Here is a 23,614-nt window from a genome sequence, read left to right as displayed (position 1 = left end):
TTTTTGAAAAATTTTAAAACTTTTTAAAAAATATTTACGATTGAATGGTGGCAAATCGAAATGTGGGAAATCTTTTTGTTTGTTTTTAGTAGAGCAAACGTTTTTTTGTTGTTGTATTTTTAAAGCTTCCTATTTTTAAGAAAATTATTTATTATTATTTTGTTGTTGTGTTTTCATTTTAAATTATGAAATATTTTCTTTATGAAAATTAGTTTGTTGTGTTGTTGTTGTTACCCCGTGCTTTTTTATGAATAACAAAAAAGATCAACAACAGCAACAAAATAATTGAAAGACTTAACTAAACTGAACAGATCAGAAGTATAGCCAGGCGAAAACATTAATGAGAAGCCAGCAACAACAATATGAACAACAACAGCAACAATGATAATGATAAAGAAAGATTTTTCAAAATTTTCTAAAGAGATTTTGTTGTTTTATTGAGTTGATGATGATGATGATTTTATTTTATTCATTGTAGTTTTTGTTGTTGTTGTAGCTGTTTGTTTAAATCCGTGTCACATTCGTGGTCGCGCGTTTAATTTTTTCTAATAAAATGTTTCTGTTCAGATTTTCTTGATATTATTTATTTTTTTTTTGTTGTATATGTACCTAAAATATATTTTTTTATATGCCGGTGTTCGCCTCTGGTTCTGTGAGCATTAGTACGTGAGTGTTTTCAGTCGCTTAAAGTCGAATGGTACGAACGAACGAAAAACTAAAGAGCTGTCTGTTGCCCACTATAAAAATTTTCTATTGAAAAAGAAAAATTAGTACAAAAAAGACATTAAGAAAATTAGAAAAATATAATAAAAGAAATACATATAGAGTATATAGATATTGAAAAGCAAACTGTTATTGTTGATAATTGAGCAAACATTTTAGTACATGGCATCATCATCACCAACACCACAACTACTACTATCACCAACACCACCACCACCAATATCATCACTAAAACATTTTTCTTCATCCTTTTTGCGTAATTGTGTGTTTTTTTAATACTAAATTCTATAAAACTTATGCAATCAAATAGATTTTTTAAATTAAATTAAAAAAAAATAAAGTTAATAAAGTTTTTGCAGAAATTTGAAAAACTATCGTACAAACTAAACCGCCCAAAACCACCTTCGATTAGAGCAACTATTCACTAAATTACAGGTAAACGTGCAAAAAAACAACAACAATAACATAAACAAATCATTAGCAAAACAAAAGCAATTAAACAAACAAGAAAAGAGAAACCGAGGAGTAACAACTCGTCGAAGTGTTTTTTAAAAAATAGAGATGCCCAACTACCGCAATAAAAATCGTAATCGTAACAAAAATAAACAACGTAATAAACAGCAGCAGCAACAACAACAGCAGCAACAAAAACAAAAAGAAGAAAATTGTAAAAAAGAGTCTAAAGAGCCAACAACTGCAACAACAACAACACCCACAACTATCAACACTACCCACAGCCCCGAAAACTCAACAACAACACCAACAACAACATCATCTGCATCTCCTCTCACTGTCAGCGAAGTGACCAACATCAGTGCAGTTTCCTCGGAGAATAATGTCGCAGAAATTGTTGACACATCCACCACTAAAAAATCTAATCAGTTTGATGTATGTGAAAATGTGCAATCATTAAAACAAACGACACCCGACGTCACCACTGCAACAGAGCAAGAGTCCGAGGCAAACGTAAAGACGACAGAAACGAATGACACAGTTTTGAATGAACCATCACAGTGCGATAATAAAAGTAAAAATAATCACGGTGTTAAAACAAATGACATTATGGGCAATGAAAAATCGAAAATGATCGACCCTCAAAGGGATATTTCCAGTGAGGAAAGCAACATTCAAACTGCAACAACAGATGTTTCACCAATCTCACCTAGTACGTGTGCCCTAGGTAAGGTTATTGTACATAGAATAGTTTGTGAAGATTCTAATAGTGTTAACACAAATAAAGAGCTGACAACTACGAACGCTATAAAATCTAATGAATCTTCTAAAGAAGAGCAGAGCGCTACACCGGCCACAGAAAAGTCAGAAAATGAGCCTTTTAAAGTTATTATACATAAAATCTTAACCGAACCAGATGTAGTCAAGGAAAATGAAATCAGTTCAAAAGAACTTGACCAAGATAATAACACAGCAGATAGTAGTAAACCAACAACAAAACAAACAGATAATATCTCTCAACAAACGCAACAAGAACAACAACAAGTTAAAGTAATTGTGCACAAAGTGATCACAGCAGAGGAAGACTCTGAAACGACTGATAAAACAGATAGTAACAATACAGCCGCAAATGCACAACATTCTCAACAGCATGAAGTCAAAGTTATAGTACACAAAGTAGACAAAACTGAAGAGGTCACCAACAACAACACAAACTCATCTTCAAATGAATCAGCATCCCAGCAACATGAGGTTAAGGTTATAGTACATAAAGTAAGCACATCGGATGAGGAAGATCACAACACACAACAGCAGCAAAAACAACAACATCAACATCAACAACAAGCTAAAGTTATTGTACATCAAGTACATCTGGAGGATAAAGATAATGAACCTCAAATAACCTCACCCACCATGAAAGAACCCTTATCCAGTGTAGCGAAAACCAACACATCGGATGTTAGAATTGTGGAGATCAGTGATGAAAGTTTAAGTGATTTGGAAGAATTAAGGTCACCAGTCATTAGTGAGGCAGAATCTTCCGTGGAATATAGTGATGATATTCAAAAAGTGGCCGATTCTATAACAGAAGTAACTTCCTCTTCGTCCTCATCTTCAGCCAGTAGCTCGCAAAAACAATCTAGAAAACAGAAACGCATAGCCTTGGAGAATCACTTTTTGCCGCAAATGCTAAATCCTCGTTTCTTGGACAGCATTTCCGAAGAGAATAGTGAGTTAAGCGATAATTCTGAAAATCCCCTATCCAGATCAGCTTCAAATGAAAGTGCTACTAACTGTCCCTCAGAAGGTAAAGTTCAGAAACTAAACGCTAAATATCCCAAAAGTTCTTTGGACTTTTCCAAATCCCACAAACAACAACAACAGTCTACTAATCAAAGAAAATCCAAGGTTATCAGAGAAGAACCTATAGCTGTTGCTGTGGCAGCTCGTCTACAAGATGCTCCCGATGCTGATGAAAGCTGTACAACAGTGAGTAGTTGTATGTCACCGGAGGCCGAAGCGGCTGAGGTTGTTTTCATTTCAAATTCCGCCTCCAGCAGTATGTCCGATTTACATGATATGGATTTGTTTGAAAATGTGCATACATCTACGCCTGATTTTGATTTGGATACAGATTTACGAGATATTATAAATAAACCAGTGACAGAAAACATCTGCTTTGAGTCACTGACATCATCAGCAGCACCATCAGCATTCACTGCCAAAATACCAAAACAACAGTTGCCGGAATTTTGCGCAAATCAAAACAATAATAATCAAACAATAAATAACAGTAAACTTATAAACAAAAATACTCCTCAAACACCTTACACTGCGTCTGCAACAGCCACCAATACTTCCATCGCCACCAACACCACCACTAAAACAAGATCATTAGCTGAAACAAAAACAAATTCAAATATAAATTCCAAATTAGATTCAATATTATTATCATCATCATCATCACCTGCAAATGAGCAACTTGTTTTTGCCCAAATAGAAGAGCAAATTTCATCGGTGCTCTCTTCCATTAATGAAGTGGCTTCACAAAACACAAACACAACAATAGCAACAACATCAACATCATCTTCGTCGTCTTCAACGAAAAAAATTCATACAAATCTCTCAAACACTCAAAAATTGCCTGTCACAACAACATCAACAACGGTCGCCAGTAGAACGCCAGAAAATAGTTGTGAAGAATCGTTTAATACTAATAGTAGTAGTAGTTTATGTGCGGGTAATAACGCGAAAACATCTCGGGTTTTTTCACAAGACGTAAATATGAATACGGTTCGCGATTTAATAATTAATAATAACAATAATAACGTTAATGACAACAATACGGTAAAATTAAACGGTAATAACAATGAAAATAGTGCTACAAACGGTTATGTGAAATTAAGCTATAATAATAGTAACACATTTACTCCTATTCCTCCACCTCCGCCTAGAGGTTCTCCGCCACCACCTCCCATACCTCCTCTTTCTCAAGAACACGAACCAGAACAAACTCGTGATGAATGTGATAATACCTCTAATTCTGCTTTCAATCCTTCTACCTCCTTCTCAAACTCTGCTTCTTTGCCTTTGCTTCAAAAACATGTCGACTACCACAATTCCCACACACAATCACAGCATGACCTTCCCAAAGGCTTGAATAGCGCTTTAAGTCTACTCACTTCCTCTGTAATACGGCAAGAATCCATGGATTCACATTGTTCAGACAGTACCAACTTTAGTCAGTGTACTGCTATTAACGTGGCTCCTGAACAAAGCAGTGATTCAGTTCAAACATCCTCAATTTCAGATCTCAAAACCGATACGAACCAACAGTGCGAGCAATCAGATGATAGTTCTAGTTCTTCGGTCGATCCTAAAAAATTAAGATTACTGTGTGCCGAAACATTAGCCTCCTTTCCATATGGTGATGCAGTTCTAGAAGAACTAGCTACTGTTGCGCAAAATATTGGAGAAGCTCGTGCCGTTAAAGCGGTTGAAACCGAAAACAATATGCCTTATCCTCTACCCGAACTGCCACACATTGATGATTTGCAATTATCCCTAAAGGTGGGAGAAACTGCTCCCAAAAGACCGGAACCCCCTCAACAACAACAAGATCAATCTTGGCTTGGAGTACCTACAAGCAATGATCCCCAGGTATTAGTGTGTCTCTCACCCTCCCAACGTTCCTATATACAACAGAAACCAGAACAAAAACCAGATGATTTGCTCGATGCCCATCAAAAGTTTGTAGAACGTCGAGGTTATCATGAATACACCAAGGAACAGTTGCAGACCTTGGAAAGAGAAAAATTGGCCGAGCAACAGCTGTTACAAACTGCAGCAATGATGAAGAAATTACGTAAAAGTATAACGCCACCTCCCCCACAGATACCACCACCACCCGTGCCGGTCAAGTCAAGTGAAACAGCATCTAAAGCACAAAATCTCTCTAAACGAACGGTCTCTACAACCACAGTAACCCATACACAGACACCCAACGATGACGTCAACTTGACCCATAATAATGAGCAAATGCCAACAGCATCGAATGGAGAAAACAATGGAGAAGAGAATAAACATCGCTTGCTATCGATTATACAAGATACTGGCGAATCAAATGCTAATAAACAAATACACTCCGTATCATCATCATCATCGTATGAAAATAACTCAAGGCAAACAACAAACAGTGGCAGTGCTCCAGTCAAAGAACAGGTACCATCAGCAACATCAACATTAAACAACGGCACATCGACAAATTCGCATCAATTCCCACAACTTTCCGAACACAAAGGATCTGGAAACATGCAAAGTGTTGAAACAACATTGGGCCAGATGTTCCCCACAATGGGTTCATCAAACATCTTTGATCACGAACACAAACGCTTCTCAAACATTGAATCTTCGAATACTGAACCCTTCTGCAGCCAAATCATGAATACACAACCCAAAAGATATTCCAGCGTGGAAACTCACAGCTATGAGACACAAAAACGCATTGAAAATGGTAAAGTAGTGCAAGATTTCTCCACCTCAAAACATGAAACTAAAACCTCTGGTGATAAACCCTCCGATGCAATCAGCAGTTTTCCTTTGAAAACAGCCATGTCTCAGGACAGTAATAGTTTCTTGTCTACAGGTAAAGAACAAGACATTAAACATAATTCACCAGCAGCACCACACAAAAATGACCAAGAAATTATGTCAGCTTTAAATTTAAACAAGCATTCGTCAGATATTGAAAGAAAACAACAAACGGCAACACAAAGCGAAACAACAATAAGAACCACTATAGCAGAAACTTCTCAAAATATTGCTAATGACGAGAACAAGAGTGCGAAGATGGATGAAAAAGATCTTACAAAAAAACAAGAACCAGAGAATACCGCACTAAAGAGGGGAATACAAGATACTTACGAAGAATTTAGGCAACGTGCCAAAGCAGCTGCCGATGCTGCCTCCACGCTACCAACACTTAACTTGCCAACAGCAGCAGCAACGACAGCGAAAGTAACCTCGAACGGGGATAATAATGGTGAAATGATTTCGTCAACTACAACAACAACCGAACACAAAAAAATAACCACACTCAGCCACGACCATGAAAAGTTATTCAAAGAATTTGATGACCTTTCCAAACAATTGCACAGAGAACTGGAGACCAGCAAAGCCGAAAGGGAACAACGTGAGAGATCAGCCTCCATGTTTGATTTAAATCGAGTACACATGAGACAAAAACAACAAATAGAAGAATTTAATAAGTCCCGACATGAACACCTTAAAGAATTGGAACAGGAAATCGAAAGATCTATGAAATCTCGTTCCTTAAGATTTTCCAGACCTCAGGAATCAGCCACCGATACAGTGGATTATCAAGCAGGTCGTACATATCAAATACCTATACATATAGAGAATGGTAATGGTAACACAACAGCAGCTAACAAACCATCAGATACCTACGATGAGGCTCCACCGGTACCAGAACCTCCAAAAACGTATCAAATACCAATACAAATAGAAAGTTCCAACCCTTCATATGTCGACGATGCTCGTTTCCGTCGAGCAGAATCGATGTTTAATCTCGGTGACGATGCGCATCATAGACAGCGCACTTACAGTAATCAAACACAGTTCCAAAGAGCTGAAGATGATTGGTCAAAATATGCTAGCGATTTGGGTTCATCGGAAAATATTGCACGTCCTTTTGCCAAGGAAGTAGAAATCTGTTATCAACGACGTCCAGGAGGTATTCGAGCACCACGTTTGTCGGCTTCCACCAATGATTTATCATTCAACAATCAACACTCTTATGATCACTTTAATGCCTACAATGTGAGGAGACATCATGCCCCCATGTTGAATAGAGCTCCTGAAAACAATAGACCTAAGTTTGGCAGTTGTTATTCAATGATTGAACGGGATCCTAATCCCAAATATATTAGCACTACAACAAGACGGGGTGTCTCACCTGCACCTCAGACTTCGGGTTTCTTCCCCTTAGACGGTTGTCATGTAAGAGAGGAAGATATGCGTCAGAGACGTGCTTCTTTGCCACGCGAAATACACGAACAACAATTGAAGTATATTGCTAATAAAGAAGAGGAACTACGCACAGAATTTGAACGTCTACAAAATGAACGCAGACGTTTAATGGAGGAGGCGCAGAAAGCTCAAGCAATGCAGATGGCTCAAACACCAACATCACCCATCACAAGACCTTTACGTGATCTCTACAGATCGACACAAAAGTTACCAACTCTTACTGAAGATGAGGTATTTAGGCAACAAATGGCGGAGGAATGGTTGAACAAGGTGGCGGAACGTGAAAAGCGTAGATTGCAAAATATAATTAAAATATCGAAGATACACGAAGACGAGGCTTACTCAAAACACAAGGCTAATATGGAGGAGGAATTCTTAAGTCGCGTTAAGGAGAGACGTCATAAATTGGCTATGCCAGCCGATAGTGACTGGGAATCGGGTGCAGAATCCCAACCAACAACGCAAGCCCAGCTCAGTGAGGCGGAAGATATACCGCCCGTTAAAATTATCGAAGGTGAAAAGGAGGCCAGCTTGCGACGTTTGCCACGTCATTTACGTGAATTTGCTAAATTCTCCAATCATCAGAAAGAGGAAATCGAAGGTGGTCATCGCGAAGAACATCAAGAAGAAGAACGTTCCGAAGAGACCACCGATAATTCCGTAAGCAAGGCTTTCAAAAAGTCATCGGTGGTTAAGACAGTGAAAACGTTGCGCGCACCCATGTTACCAGAAAACGGCGGACACGGTGAGTCCTTTGACAAAACAGTGACATCCCAAAAAGCTTCAGCTTCAGCAAGCTCATGTTGTAACACCAAAGCCACTATTAATAACAATGACAAAGAAACAACTACACAAAAATCACAATCAGACTCAGATTCATATCTTTTAACTGGTGTTGGTAGCGTCTTGGGTACAGCTGTGGTATTAGGGTTGTCCGCTTGGGCGACTTGGCGAAGATTCACCTAGAACACACATTATAATAACACACAAAAAGCCCTCCCCCCAGTCTATTTATTTATATTTATCTCCTCCAACCTTAAACACATTTCACAACTTTTTTCATTTTGGTTATTTTTTGTACATGGTGCTCCTTTCATTATACTCATACGTCCTTGTCGTAATGGTGTTTGTGTACTTTAACATGTTTATTAGCTCTCTTTATCCTCCATACAATGTCTTGGAAAGTATTTATATTTTTCTGTTTTCTAATCACCATTATTATTATCTATATATATATATATCCCACTACTATATACTTACTACTTACTACCTCCCGAAATCCTGGTGTATGTATATATATTTTTAATTTTTGTATTATCACATCCATGACATGTCCTTGTGTGTGCGTGCGTGTGTATGTGTATATGTATGCACTTTATCCTATTTAGAATATTACTTTTTTGTTTCTCTCTCTCTCTATCTATTACAACGCTACCGGGATTTTTGTGCTGCCAATTTTAGAGAACGATAACGATGATTATAGAAACGATAACGATAACTACGATGATGATGTAAACAATCATATTAATGGTGATCATGGCTATGATGTCTCCACATCAAATTCAAACAATTTTGAACCATTTTCAAATTTCTCTACGGGTTTCCCAAGTTCTTCAGAATATTTTACACAATTTCCGGGTTCATTCGATGAGATGTTTGGGAAATCACCTTTTCGTAGCCGAATATTTGAGGAATTTAATAACTATTGGCGTAACTTTCATAACACAGGCAACAACTTTTAAAACCAGAGCACAAGAATTATTAATCGATTCCTTTTAACAATTAAACATTTTATCAAAAATCCAGAAAACAAAAACACCAATTTGATAATACCAATACCATGACAGGATTTTTTTTTAATAAAACAACAACAACAAAAACTTAACAACTAAATACAATTAATACTAAAAATTAACACTTTACCTATTATTTGTTGCTCTCTTTTTTTTAACCATTTTTGAAAATTTTTAAATTTAATTAAAAATTTATTAAATCAATTTAACAACATTTTTTTGCAAGAAAAAAAAAAAAAAGAAAATTATTTTATATATTTTATTATTTATCTAGTGTATTTTGTTAAATTTGTGAACTGTGAATTGTTACCAAAACTTAAAAAAAAAATATCTAAAAAAAAGAAAATTAGTTTAAATTTAAATTAAATATTAACAACAAACCCTTTTCAAAATTTTATTAAACAAAAAAAAAACATTTAATTATTTAATTTATTTATGTATATGTGCAATCAATGTTAGTTTGATCATTCAGTCGAAACATTGTTGTTCTCTTTATAAAATTTTTTTCAAAACCTTATTTATAGATTATTAAATAAAAACTGTAGTTTGTTCTAACTTAAAAACCAAAACAAATTGTTGAACGTTTTTATTTACCTTTTTTTTTTGTTGCTATTTTGTTAATTATAATTGTTTTTGTTACAAAAAATATAAAGCTTTTGCATGATGATGATGACATTTTGATAACACACTGTACAATTAAATGCATAACTGAGTTTAGTTTAAGTAAATTATGCACTTACGCTCTCTCAATTTCTCTCCCTTAATTCTCTCTTTTTTGTTGTACCCATATTTACATACAAAATATTGTATGTATTTACTTTTATTTTTTGCAATATTAACTAAATAATTGTTTGTACAATTAGTACATACACATGTATGTTATTAAATGTAGACTAAATTTTACTCGGAACTAGAATCACAGCCGACAATTTAAAAATTTTTAACAGATGTGAGAAAGAAAATCAAAGACGACGGCTATCATTGATTAATTAAGATTGCATCTTTGACGTTTAAATTCTAAGAAATGTTTGTTGCTTTTGGTACAATAACTTTTATTGAATATGTCAATCATTTGATGTGAACTAGATGATCAAAAGATCGACCTAAAAAATATGTTAGATTTTGCTCCTAAGAGTTCGGGTAAATGGCAAAAAAATATTGAAAGACTTAAGTTAAAGACTAGTTTATAGAATAGACTATAGAGACTATATACTAGACTATAGACTAGACTATAGACTAGACTATAGACTAGACTATAGACTAGACTATAGACTAGACTATAGACTAGACTATAGACTAGACTATAGACTAGACTATAGACTAGACTATAGACTAGACTATAGACTAGACTATAGACTAGACTATAGACTAGACTATAGACTAGACTATAGACTAGACTATAGACTAGACTATAGACTAGACTATAGACTAGACTATAGACTAGTCGAAACAATAGTCGAGGCTATTTTCAAAGTTTAGTCGAGACAAGAGTTCAAACTATAGTCCGTACATAAAATATAGTCCAGACTATAGTCAATACAACAATCTGAGCTTAGACTAATGTGTGGGGTTTTTATTATAGTATAGACTAATTTCTGGGCTATAGTATTGGCTTATGTATGAAAGGACTAGACAGTTCCTAGACTAAAGAAATTTAAAAACAGGAAAATTACGAAGAGATGCTAAATACTGAGGATCTTAAGGAGTAAAAACTTTACAAAATATTCTTTAGCAATCGGACGTTTTTGTTATTGAAAATGGGAAAATTTTATTCTTCGACACAACAAAGCAGATATTTGGATTTTGAAATAATATTGTGATTGTGATCTACAAAGTTAGTTGAACCTTCGAATTATATGAGTTGACCTAACATTTTTTATTCAATTAAAATTTTAGTCAAATTATTTGCAAACTTTAGGGTATTTTTACGTCGTTGTTTATCAAATAATAGCCCTTGCGATTTTATCTTATTTATTAATGTAATGTTTGTGCGTGTTATATTAAGAATAATTCTGTTTAATTTCAAAAAGTGGGTTATGACATAAGACTACACTTGGATTTGGTGTTGTGGCGGAGATTCATTAAATGATAATATAGGGAAATTTTCATTAAATGGCACTCAAGTATTTGTTTGTTTGTTATACTAAACAGATGGTCCATAAAAAAAGACACAAGCAAAATAAACTACAAGATTAAATAAAAAGGAAAAAATAATACTATAAATGCAATTAACCCTTTAATTACGTACAATTTTTAAATATCAATTTAGTTAAATAAAGAAGTGATCTTTTACGATTTTATATTTCAACTTTATTACTCTATAAATAGATAAAAATATATATAATGACATTTAGTGGGTTAAATATAAACCGTTACAAATATAAATATGTTTATTAAACAATGGAATGCATTATTTTTAAATTAAAAATATACCAAACAACAATAAACAAACAATTTGGCAATGACAATCGATGGCAGAGAGTATACGAAAAATACGATACAAATACAAAACATTTTAAAAATTTTGACACATAAAAATACATGTCTGTAATTAAATAACACCATTTCCAATACAAAAATTATAAATGAAATTGAAATGAAATAAAAAAAATTATAAAAAATTTAAAATAACTGGCTCTCTAATTGGAAATGGTTAATGTGTGTTTGTCTTTTAAAAATTTTTAAAATATAAACATTAAAAATGTATTTTTAATGTTAATTTCTTTTCAACTTTCATTTGGTTTTCCCAAATATAGATAACAAATTACATTACCATAAGTCCAGAGCCTATCAAATACCCCAACGTCCTCGAGATCCTTACTCGACTGATCGTTTACAACGGAGAACTAATAATAAACAAACACGATTTGCTGCAGCAACGAATCGTCGCAGCTGGTCTGAGAGCGATCTATTGCAGGAAATCGATAAAGATCTTAAGTTGGCTAAAGGATTTTTATTTCAAGATGGTGGGTGAGAAATTTGACACTAAACCCCATTATTTTACAAATAAATAATCCAAGTAGTGTCTATCTGATTAATCCTTTCTTCCCCTGGCATTAAAAGAATTTGGTTGTAGTGCATGTGGTGATTTTGCAAAAGAAAATTCGAAATTATTTTTCCTTTTGTTTTTAATCCTTTAAAAAAAAATATCTGTATTTTTCTATCCTCTATATGTTTTAGAACTGTAAGAATTTGCTTTAAGTGAGAGTGATCTCCAAAAAATATTACAAAGTTATATTTCGATCTAAACAAAATTGTTAATTTTATCAATATGATTTGATATTTTTGCGTAAAATTCAACTTAAACTTTAATTGTTACAACATAATCTAATTTTCCAGGATAAGTATAGCCTTGGCCAGGCGCGGATCCACGGGGTAGGGAAAAAAGAAAATAAGTGAAAACACAAAAGTTCCCCTTCCCCCCAAAGACTCTCGGCTGACCTTGGCTATACTTATTCTACAGGCTCGATTATGGTCTAATCTATAGTTTAGTCTAGCCTTCCCTGTACTGTAGTCTGACCTATAATCTCGACTATAGTTTGAACTCCCATATAGTCCTAAAGTATGGACTATATGGGAGTTCAGATAAGTAATCCAGACTATAGTCGAGGCAATAGTCGAGACATAGTAGAGACAATAGTCGAGACAATAGTAGAGACAATAGTCCACATATATGTAAATCTAAACTATAGTCAAAGCTATACAGTCTAGAGTAATATGTGGAGTTTTTATTTTAGCATAGACTAATATCTGGACTATTGTCTTGGCTTATGTGTGGACAGTCGGGACTGAAGTCGAGACAATAGCCTAGACTATATTCCAGACTATTGTCGAGGTAATAACCCGGACTATAGTCGAGACAATAGTCCGGACTATATTTCAGACTACTGTCAAGACAATAAACTATAGTCCTAATTATATTCCGAACTATAGTCCAAACTGTAGTCGAAGCAATAGCCCCGACTATATCCGAGACAATAGTCTACGCTGTTGTCAAAACAATAACCAAGACTATAGTCGAGACAATAACTAATCAATAGTCCACACTGTAGACTAGACTATAATCGAGACTAAAGTGTAAACAATAGTCCATATATATGCAACTCGATATACTATAGTCTAGGCTATTGTCGAAACAATAGACTAGACTATAGTCAAGACAATGGACTAGACTATAGTCGAGACAAAAATCCAGACTATAGACGAGGCAATAGCCCAGACTATAGTTTAGACAATGGTTCAGACTATAGTTCAGAAAGTCTAAAGTCTAGACTATTGTCGAAATAATAGTTTATATTATAGTACAGACTATATAGTCGATACAAATATCTGGGCTATAGTTTCTACTAACGTATGGAGTTTTTACTATAGTATAGACTAATATCGGAACAATAGTCTTGGCTTATGTCTGGACTAAAGTATCGACTACAGTTTGGACTACATTTTTTTCAACTACTGTCTGAATTATAGACTGCAATATAAATTGACCTCAATTGTGTTTACACACTAGCCTTAAAATATGCTTTAAAATATAGACAATTAATAATTTAGCATATTTACTAAATATAAACGAATTTAAGCATTTAATATATATTTATAAAATACAGAAATAAACAATAATTCTCCAAAAAAAACCATCATAGCATCTCAGAAAATATTTTCTTTTAAAGAGATTCGTATTATATGCAGTTTTGCGGAGTGTTGATTTTATAGCGCGCCTTTTTTCACACGTTTGAGTAATTAGACGGATATATCTTTAACATTTTGATTATACATCTCATTGTTTATCACTCAATCGCTCAAAAATGGTTTTCATCATTTAATACTCGTTGAAATATCAACGAATGAGTGAGCTCTCATCAATTTGAATATAAATTATTGGCGGGCGCAAGCATACTTTATCAACAAAAATGTTTAGCAACATTGTTGCAATGATTGATAATTGCCAGAATGAAAATTTAAACATTTAAAAACTTTTCAAACTGTTGTAAACTTAAATAGATTGTAGTTTTAAATTAATATTTAAATCATAGGAATCTGTTTCATCTCATTCTATTGTCACTTAATATCTATTATCAGGGACACTTTTTTGTTATTTTAATTATTACACCTGTAAATTTCTATATTAATTAAAAAATTTGGAAAGGTAAAATTATCATTACAACATAAATGTGTCCTTGTGTTTTTACTCAAACTATTTTCTAAAGGGTCTTTTACGGAAGATGTGTTATTTTAGGTGAATGTTTTCGAAACATAACAATTAACTTAACTTTGTCTTTTTTAAATCATTCGTTTTAACAAATCCTGTAGAGTTAAATCCGTAACTGATCCAATTCCCCACACTAAATCTATAAAATATTCCAAAATAAAATTCTTTTTTTAAAAAAAAACTTTTGGATAAATTTGTAAAAAGTTGGATTTTTAGTGGAAATTTAAATTTTATGTGAAAAATTTAAATATTATTGAAAATTTTGTTTTAAAGTAAAAAATTTAATTTTTATTGAAAAATTGAATTTTTAGTGAAAAATTGAATTTTTAGTGAAAAATTGAATTTTTTAGTGAAAAATTGAATTTTTAGTGAAAAATTGAATTTTTAGTGAAAAATTGAATTTTTAGTGAAAAATTTAATTGTTAGTGAAAAATTGAATTGTTATATTTTTAGTGAAAAATAGAATTTTTAGCAAAAAATCGAAATTTTAGAGAAAAATCGAAATTTTTTGTGAAAAATCCAAGTTTTATTGAAATTTCTGATTTTTTCGAATTTGTAGTAAATTTTTAATGGAATTTTGAATTTGGAAAAATCGATTTTTTTTATAAAAAGTTGAACGACTATTCTGAAAATCATTGTCATTCAATTAATGAACATTTTAAAAAATTAAGATAATATTCGAAATTTGTGCAACTTAGTACATAATTGACTCAAGCCCCTATAAAGTGTCCTAATTCAAAAATCACTTTAATGCTGATATTAAGATATATATGAGTAAATCGGAGTAATTAATAAAAGAAGCGATTTATAAAGAACCAAGTTCATAAAAAGTTCCAGAAATTCACTTTAAAATTTTCGTTACATGTTAATTTCTATTGTGTCTGTTATTCCGTTTGTAACACATGGAAATATTCGCCTAAGACCCATAAAATTCTGGGTCTTAGGCGGGTCCTTATTATGTTCTGAGACAATTTAGCCATATCCACTCGTCAGTCTGTTAAAATAACTGTGAAATTTTGCATGAATATTATTTTTAAAGCATTTTTTGGTATTGAAAATTGACAAATTCAATCCACGTTTTTACATAGCCCCCATACAAGTGGCTCCTCGGAAAACTCAAAAATTCCAGTATTACCATAAAATTCTACAAAAATAAATCTTATGCGAACGTAAATTTGTTTAAACAAATTTTATGAGGATCAGTTTATAATTGACCCTATAATCCAAATTTAATGTAGATCAGTTCATAATTGACCTATACTATATATAAGGTTCCCTTTAGGAAATGTATTTAACGTTCAGAATGAGAGTACAGCAATGAAGTTCGATAAAAACAAGTTTTGTATGAGCTAAAATCTCCATATTATCTTTTGTGGGGATTGATCCATAATTGACTCACACATTGGGCACAACTCCCCCACCACCCCCAAATCCTTACAGAAAATTACTTTTACGCTTAATATTGTGTCAGAAAAGAGAATACTGCGATAAAATTCGATATAAACAAGTTTAGTATGAGCCAAAATCTTTCCACCAACTTTTGTAAGAATCGGTCTATATTTGACCCCTCATATCAATGCCCCCATTTAGAAAATGACTTTACCGCTCATTACAAGCTTTAAAATACGAGTACAACGATGAAATTTAATATTAACAAGTTTTTTAAGAACCTAAATCTTTGGAACAAACTTTGTGAGGATCGGTCAATATCGGGCACTACTCCCTTCAGAAAATCAATTTACTTCTTTCGATAATAACAAAATTATTGATTCATAAATTGATCGAAATCATTTTATTTTCCTTGTTCTTTATTCGAAAAAGGTTTTGTAATTTTTATGGTCTAATGCTTGATATATTGATCTAGTGCATACATATGTACATATATATATCTAAGGAAAACTTTTGAAAATAACACTTTCTTTCGAAAATCCCTTTATTATTTTTGTTGGCTACAACACATGTGTTCATTAAGAGATTAATAGTGGGTGTATTTTTTGTTAAATATTATTTTCTTTTTTCAAACATTTGGGCAGACTTTTAAATTTGCTCTCTTTTTTTGTTGCTGCGGAAATTGTTGTTCTACTAGATCGGTCAGAATGAAATGAAAACACAAGATTATATAGTATGACCAAAAATAACATTTCTTTTGTTTACATTAAATTTTTTTTCTCTTTTTTAAGAAAAATTAAACAATGAGCATAAAATTTAAATATTTGACTATTTTACTCAGTTGTATGATGAGGCTGTTCGAGATGACGATGATAAGCTGGTGGCTATGGTGGTGAAAAACAATTTTATTTGAATATTTTTTTAGTTTTCGTTTTGAAATTTTCAAAAGAAAAAACAAAAAAAAACTTATAAGCAACAAGTTGAGTGTCGGACGTAAAAGCGTACAGAGTGTTTTGCAGGTTCCTTGTTCTTCTGTTTTTTTTTTGTTCAGTTTCTTTCAGTGTGTTTTTCTAGTCTGCGAAAATATGGGACAGGGTTAGTTAGAAAAAATTGAAAAAAAAACAAAAAAAAAAAAAATAATGAAAATATTAATTATGATTGACATTATTAAATAATATTTAATTTTTCTTAAAAAAAAACAAGTTTTTTTCTTTTTGAAAACCTTAAATAAGTGTTTTATTTAATAAATTAATTATTGTGAGAAAGAATTATTTTGAAATACAACAACAACAAAAACATATTTGTATGAAAAATTTTACAGAAAAGGCTCCATCAACCAATATGTTTGCACCGAAATTTAAGGCCAAGGCTCCTACAGGAACAGGTAAATTTCTATACAATTTCTATGTTCCATTCTAAATGTCATCAAACATAAAACAATTGTTGATAATGTCATTTTTTCCATTAATATCTTATTTATTAATAGTATTCATTGTAGTGGTTTACATTCGGTTTTGGTTTAAATAGTTTAGCAGAGTTACTCAAACTTCTTTTTTTATGTTGCTGTGTTTCCATATGACATTTCTTAACGAATTTCTAAATCATAAGTAGCAATTTCTTTAAGTGTTTCTTTTGAAAATTATTTCTACTTTCCAGTAAAACAACTTCTGTTTATTGTAAAGTTTTTTTTTAACAAAAAAAAAAAAAAAAAACTTAAAAATGTTGTTCTCTATTTTTAGTTTTTATTTCTAAAAGTTTTTTGTTCTTTTCCTTTTCTAGCATTTCATTCCAAAATTAATTTGTTCGAATGTGTGTGTTTTTTTCAAAATCTATTTATTTGTTTAATATTTATTGTATTTTAATTCATTTGTTATTTTCGTTGTTGTATGTATATTTTCTCTATGGACTCCATGAAACAACCAAATATTTAAATCGTCAAAAAAAACATCATCAGCAAAAAATAGTATTTGTTATAAATTCAATAAATTTCTATACATATAAACAGTTTGTCTGTCCCTTAGTCCATCACTCTACACTTTATATGTATGTGTGTTTGTTATGAATAAAATATAATATATATCTAAATTTTTTGTTTAATTCATATTGTATATCTACTACAAACTCTCATCTACATCTAATAATGTTCGCTAAAAAAATGAGTGATTAGATCAGTCTGATATAAAAAAAAAATGTTTATGTCAAATTTTGTGAAAAGAAAAAAAAGTTTATAAATTTTATGAGCTTTCAAATTATATAGCGTAATGTTTAGTTGGAAAATTTATTAGCTGTTGTATACAAAAACAAAAACTTGCTAAATATATGTTTAATTAAAAATACTAAAAAAGAGTATTTTTATAAACAGGTTGTTTTTTGGTATGAAACATTTTTTTTTAATTTTAAAGATTATTATTAGAATTATATGCAAAACAAGATTAAAAGTTTGTTAATTTCTTATTTATTAGTTTAGCAACATTTTAATTAAATTACCGGAATTGTCAAGGTTAATAAAATATAATACAGTTTTTTTAAAGATGATTACTTACTCATCTACATATATATTCTATTAAGAGAACATTAAACTATAGTCCACAATATAGACTATACCATAGTTCAGGCTATAGACTAGATTGTATATTGAGCTATAGTTCAAAATGTAATTTAGACTATAGAACCGACTATATTCCTGCATATATAGCTAACTATACAATAGACTATATACTAGTCTGTAGACTATACTATAGACTAGATTATAGACTAGATTGTAGACTAGACTATAGACTAGACTATAGACTAGACTATAGACTAGACTATAGACTAGACTATAGACTAGACTATAGACTAGACTATAGACTAGACTATAGACTAGACTATAGACTAGACTATAGACTAGACTATAGACTAGACTATAGACTAGACTATAGACTAGACTATAGACTAGACTATAGACTAGACTATAGACTAGACTATAGACTAGACTATAGATTAGACTGTAGACTTAACTACAGACTACACTATAGACTAGAATATAGACTACACTATACTATAGACCAGGCTACAGACTAGACTATGCTATAGACTAGATTTGGCTACAGGCTAAACATACATTAAAATGCAGACAGACAATAGACTAGTCTATAGAATTTAGATTAGACTATAGACTTTATTATAGTCTAGTCTATAAACTAGATTATAGACTATACTATAGACTATGCTATAGCCTTTACTTTACTTTACTATAGACTAAACTAAATACTGAACTACAGACTAGACTATGGACTATATCATAGACTAGACTTTATACAAGACTAAAGAGTAGACAATAGAATAGGCTATATAATTGACTAAGGTTTAGACTATAAGCTACACTTTAGACTAGACTGTACAATACACTAGGCTATAGACTAGAGTACGGACCAGAGAAGGTCATTCACAGTAAAGATGGTAGAGAGTTTCTTCCTTTTCCCTGCCTCTGTTATTACTGCTATCAATCTCGTATATCCTGTCTATTTCAGTTTATAAGGAGTGTTGTACGTTTTTCATTGAAGAAGGGCCACAATATCTTGCTTTATTTCAACTACTTTTAGCTTTTTTAAAATAGAATTTGAGGATACTACTCTTGATAAAACCTTAAGAGGTTTCTACTGGAAACACATTGGAAATATCAAGAGCAGATCCCCTTCTAGCAATCTCTTCTGCGGTGTTCATTATTAGTCCTTTACAGATCCTTCTTGCATTGTTTAAATAACAAAAAAGTGGTAGAATAAGAGTTTATTAAGAGAAGTATCGCTTGACTATCGACAAAAATACATATGTTGCCTCGAATATTGAAGTCATGTAGTACCTTACAGGCTGACAATATCGCAAATATTTCAGTCTGAAAGGCACTAGAGTTGTTGGGTAGGCGGTGAGATTTACTTACTCCAGTTTCTTCACAGAAAACACCAAAACCAACAATGCAGTTCATTTTGGAACCATAAAGTACGCAGAAACATATGTAAATCGGATATGAATCTTATTAATGATCTGATTTTTATCGTTAGATTTATTCCTTTTATTCCTGTAGTCACAACCAACTCGATATGCAAGACTGAAAACTACTTTATACTAAAACGTCAAAGTAAACACTGTTTAAAAAACTAGAATTGTAGGCTTAGTTAGGTCAGTTAACAACATATAATACAATTTGCATAATAGTTAATACATCAACAGGCAACACTTTAATAACGAGAATTGGGAGAAAAAATAAAAAATCATTAAAATATTAACCTTTGAAAACTAAAATTAATACATTTTACACACTCTACAACCGCCTACTGTATATTGCGCATACAACACGTTGTACACTCCTTATGACCATTCACAACTACCAGTTCCCAATCTCCTCTAGTGTATTTGTTTGTATTTAGTAATATGGAAAATCTATTAATAACTAAAATACAAACAAACGAACTAAATAAAATTCTATTAATATTTAAAAGAAAATAGATTTTGTAAAGAATAAAAACAAAAACAAATTAAGTTCTAACAAACAAATTTGAATAGATTTGAATGTAAAGAACGAAAGTTAAAAAGCGTCCAGACAGCAGCATACAAAAAAATAACAAAACGAAAACAAAAAACTATTAAGTCCACTGTGATTGAAATGAACCTTTTCTTTCAATCGGTGAGTTGTTCATAGAGTGAAGAACACACCTTGTCCACACCTTAAGTGATGAACCATGTGGATGAAATAGTTTCACTGGCAAAAAAAAAACACATATAACAAGAATCAATGAATACAATTTTCAAAACTAAATGAAAATTAAAAAAACAAGCACACACGTTCACACACTCATTTGCAAACGAGTGAAATTCTGAAGCGAACAATTTCACGATTGATTTGCTTTCAAAATGATTGTTATACATTTCGATAGATTGACAGAATATAGCGTTTTACACTCAAATATTGGCAATTAGTAAGAGTTTTAGATAGATTTTCAAATATATATACTGAAATAAAGATTATGCTATAGTTTATATCATAGACTAGACCATAGCCTTAATACTAGGCTATAGTCTAGATTATAGGCCCGACTATATACTAGACTTTTCACCAGACTAAAGAAGAGACATTAGTTTACACTATAGACCAGATTATAGACTAAACTATAGACCAGACTTTAGAATCGACTATAGTCCAGTCATGACTATAGTGCAGACCATAGACTAGACTATAGACCGGACTGTATACAGGACTATAGTGCGGATAGACTATACTATATAACAAACCATAGATAGGACTACAGTCCAAATTGTGGTCAAGCTATATACTAGACTATAGACAAGACTATACTTCAGACTATAGTGCACATCATATAGTCCAGAATATAGACAGATTATTTTATACATAACTATAGTACAGAATTTAGTCTTGTATATGTAGTCCCGACCAGACTACATAATATACCATATACTAACCTAAACTAGAGACCAGGCTATAGACTAAACTATATACCAGACATTAGTCAAGACTATACATTAGATAAGCCCATAGACTACACTACAGTGCCGGCTAACTTTAGATTATACTATAGTCCTAGACTGTACTCCGTACTATAACCTAGACTGTAGTCCAGACTATAGATTACGCGATACACGATTCTGTAGACCAGACTACAGACTAGACTAAAGACTAGACTATATACCAAACTTTAGTCAATACTAATGATTAGACTAAATAACAGACTATAGTTCAAATAATATCCATGACTATTGACTATAGACTTGACTGTAGTCTAGACTATAGACTACACTGTAGTCCAAAATTTAGCATACACTGTAGACCAGACTATAGACTACACGATATACTATAAATGAGACTACAGACCAGACTAGACTGTATCCCAGACTTGAGTCTAGACTATATATTAGACTACAGTACATACTAAAAACAAGACTATAGTGCAGACTAAAAATGTAATCCAGAATATAGATTAAATAGCAGACTATAGTTCTATTATCTGGACTATAGTACATACATAGACTAGATTAAAGTCCAGACTACAGACTAGACTATGGTCTATATTATAAACTAAACTATAGACCAGACTATAATCTAAAGTAAAATATTGTCGAGATTATAGATTAAACTATTGTACGGACTATAGTAGAGACATTTCGATGCTCTATTGCACACTGTAGCCGATAGTCCAGAATATAGACAATATTTGCGATTCAGAACAAATTCAGCATGAAATTCCTTAAAAATAAAATAATAGTTTTATTAACTCATTAAAATATATATTTTCAATTAATTACATATTGTTTGTTCGTTTTAAACATTTTCCCCGAGTGTATGTACTATCTAGTATATGAAGAAAATTTTAACGAATAGTAACAAACATATTTCGGTTTAGACCGGAAACTGATATAATTATACAATTTGGGTTGCATTGTGTCGCATCAAAACAGGGTGAGACAAACATCAGTCATCATTTGCTGGCACAAACAATCAACTCAAACAATACAAATCGAATTAAATCGAAATGAAATCAAATTAAAACCAGAAAAAAAAACTGCGTTCGATCAAATGCTGACTAAGCTAACATATATCTTGTTCTTCTCTTTTTTGTGTTTTTTTTTTTTTTTTTAAATTCCATTCTAAATTAGAATAAAACTACAGCATAAAAATATTTAAAGTTGTGAATGTTTTTTTATTCTAATAACAAAATATATTGTTTAATGTGCATGTTTTAAAGAATGAAGATTAGAGAGTAGTCAAATGGTTATAGTCAGAATAAGAACAACTAATATCGGTAGTTGGGTGTGTGCTACGCGCTATTTTGTATGAACGTTTATATGAACGGCAGGTTACGGGGGATAGTATTAGTCAAAGACAGTGTTAACAAAATTGGTGGAGAACAAGCCCGTTTCGAAAACAATAATCAAAACAAACACAACATAATAATAACAACAACAAAAAACTGTGTTGTCTATGGTCGTTGTTGTTTTGGTTTTTCATTTTTGTTTAAAGTTGATTTTGTTTAAGTTTATAGTTATTGTTGTTAAATATTGTTATTGTTATTATTGGGCCATTAGTTTAGGGGGCAGTAGCAGGCAAGTCAGTCATTTATTCAGTCATTGGCAGCATTAGCTGAAGCAGTGACACTCAACAGCAGTATCACAGCAGCAGCAGCAGCTACCATGCGTAAAGTGTTTGTGACATGACACAAAATTTAGTTGTTACTTGACGTTTACGGAGTCAGCAACTCTATTACGGGATAACTTAAGCCAATCAAATATAATATCATAAAACCGTTTAAATCGAACTTAATTAATCACTTCATTAAAGGATTTCTTCATATGATAAAAGTGAGCTCAGTTAATTAAACAAATATTTAAATCATTTGAATGTTAATAACAAACAAGATAAAAATCCTTGTCTATCACTCTCTTAAACATCAATTTTGTTTATGTTTGTTATATGAAAAAACAAAATGATTTAAAAATAATTTTAAACCAACACTGACGTCAGTGCAGTTTTATATGACTTTTATTTTTTGTGTTGAGTTCACCACTCACTATTATTAAACGTACTAGTGCCGTGTGTTTTTAAAAGTGAATTTATTATTTTTTTCTTTTTAAATTTCCATTAAATTTAAAAATTGATTGTTATTTCATTTTAAAATTAAAATAAAAAACAACACAGAAAGAACGATTATTTCAAAGTTGCTGCATAAATTTTGCAAATATATTACGCTCTCTTAATTATTCCGGTATAAAAAAAATGTCACAGTAATCAAAAACAAATTAAAAACGGGTTATTTTTAAATCCGTTTTAATTGAACTTAAACTAAAAATAAAAATATAATAAACAAATTGAGTGAATAAAGTGTAAATACTTTTTTTACAACTTTTAATACTTTTAGTACATTTTGTGATATAAAGTTAAACGTTTTAAAGTGAGATTTACGTTATATTTTTTTGAATAATTTTCACAGTGGGTTTTGAAGAAATATTA

At 31.7% G+C, this 23,614-nt stretch overlaps 1 protein-coding gene across 27 annotated transcripts in view; it reads left to right on the top strand.

The window, feature by feature from the left end:
• Positions 1-23,614, top strand: part of LOC111691266 (sorbin and SH3 domain-containing protein 1) — a 76,884-nt gene that overhangs the window by 23,767 nt on the left and 29,503 nt on the right. For 6 of the 27 annotated variants that reach the window (XM_046954508.1, XM_046954507.1, XM_046954502.1 and 3 more), the window contains exons 2-4: positions 1,034-7,969; positions 11,774-11,983; positions 16,937-16,999. In XM_046954508.1, the coding sequence (XP_046810464.1) occupies positions 1,285-7,969; positions 11,774-11,983; positions 16,937-16,999 (6,958 nt within the window). In that variant the 5' untranslated portion in view covers positions 1,034-1,284. Of the gene's footprint in view, positions 1-1,033; positions 7,970-11,773; positions 11,984-16,568; positions 16,711-16,936; positions 17,000-23,614 lie in introns of those variants that run through there. The other 21 variants (XM_046954510.1, XM_046954515.1, XM_046954514.1 and 18 more) reach the window with 14 other exon arrangements.

Source organism: Lucilia cuprina, chromosome 6 (genome assembly GCF_022045245.1).
Source record: "Lucilia cuprina isolate Lc7/37 chromosome 6, ASM2204524v1, whole genome shotgun sequence".
In the NCBI taxonomy this organism is placed as follows: Eukaryota; Metazoa; Arthropoda; class Insecta; order Diptera; family Calliphoridae; genus Lucilia; species Lucilia cuprina.
Note: the sequence above shows the minus strand (reverse complement) of the source record. Positions and strands in the feature narration are given on the sequence as shown.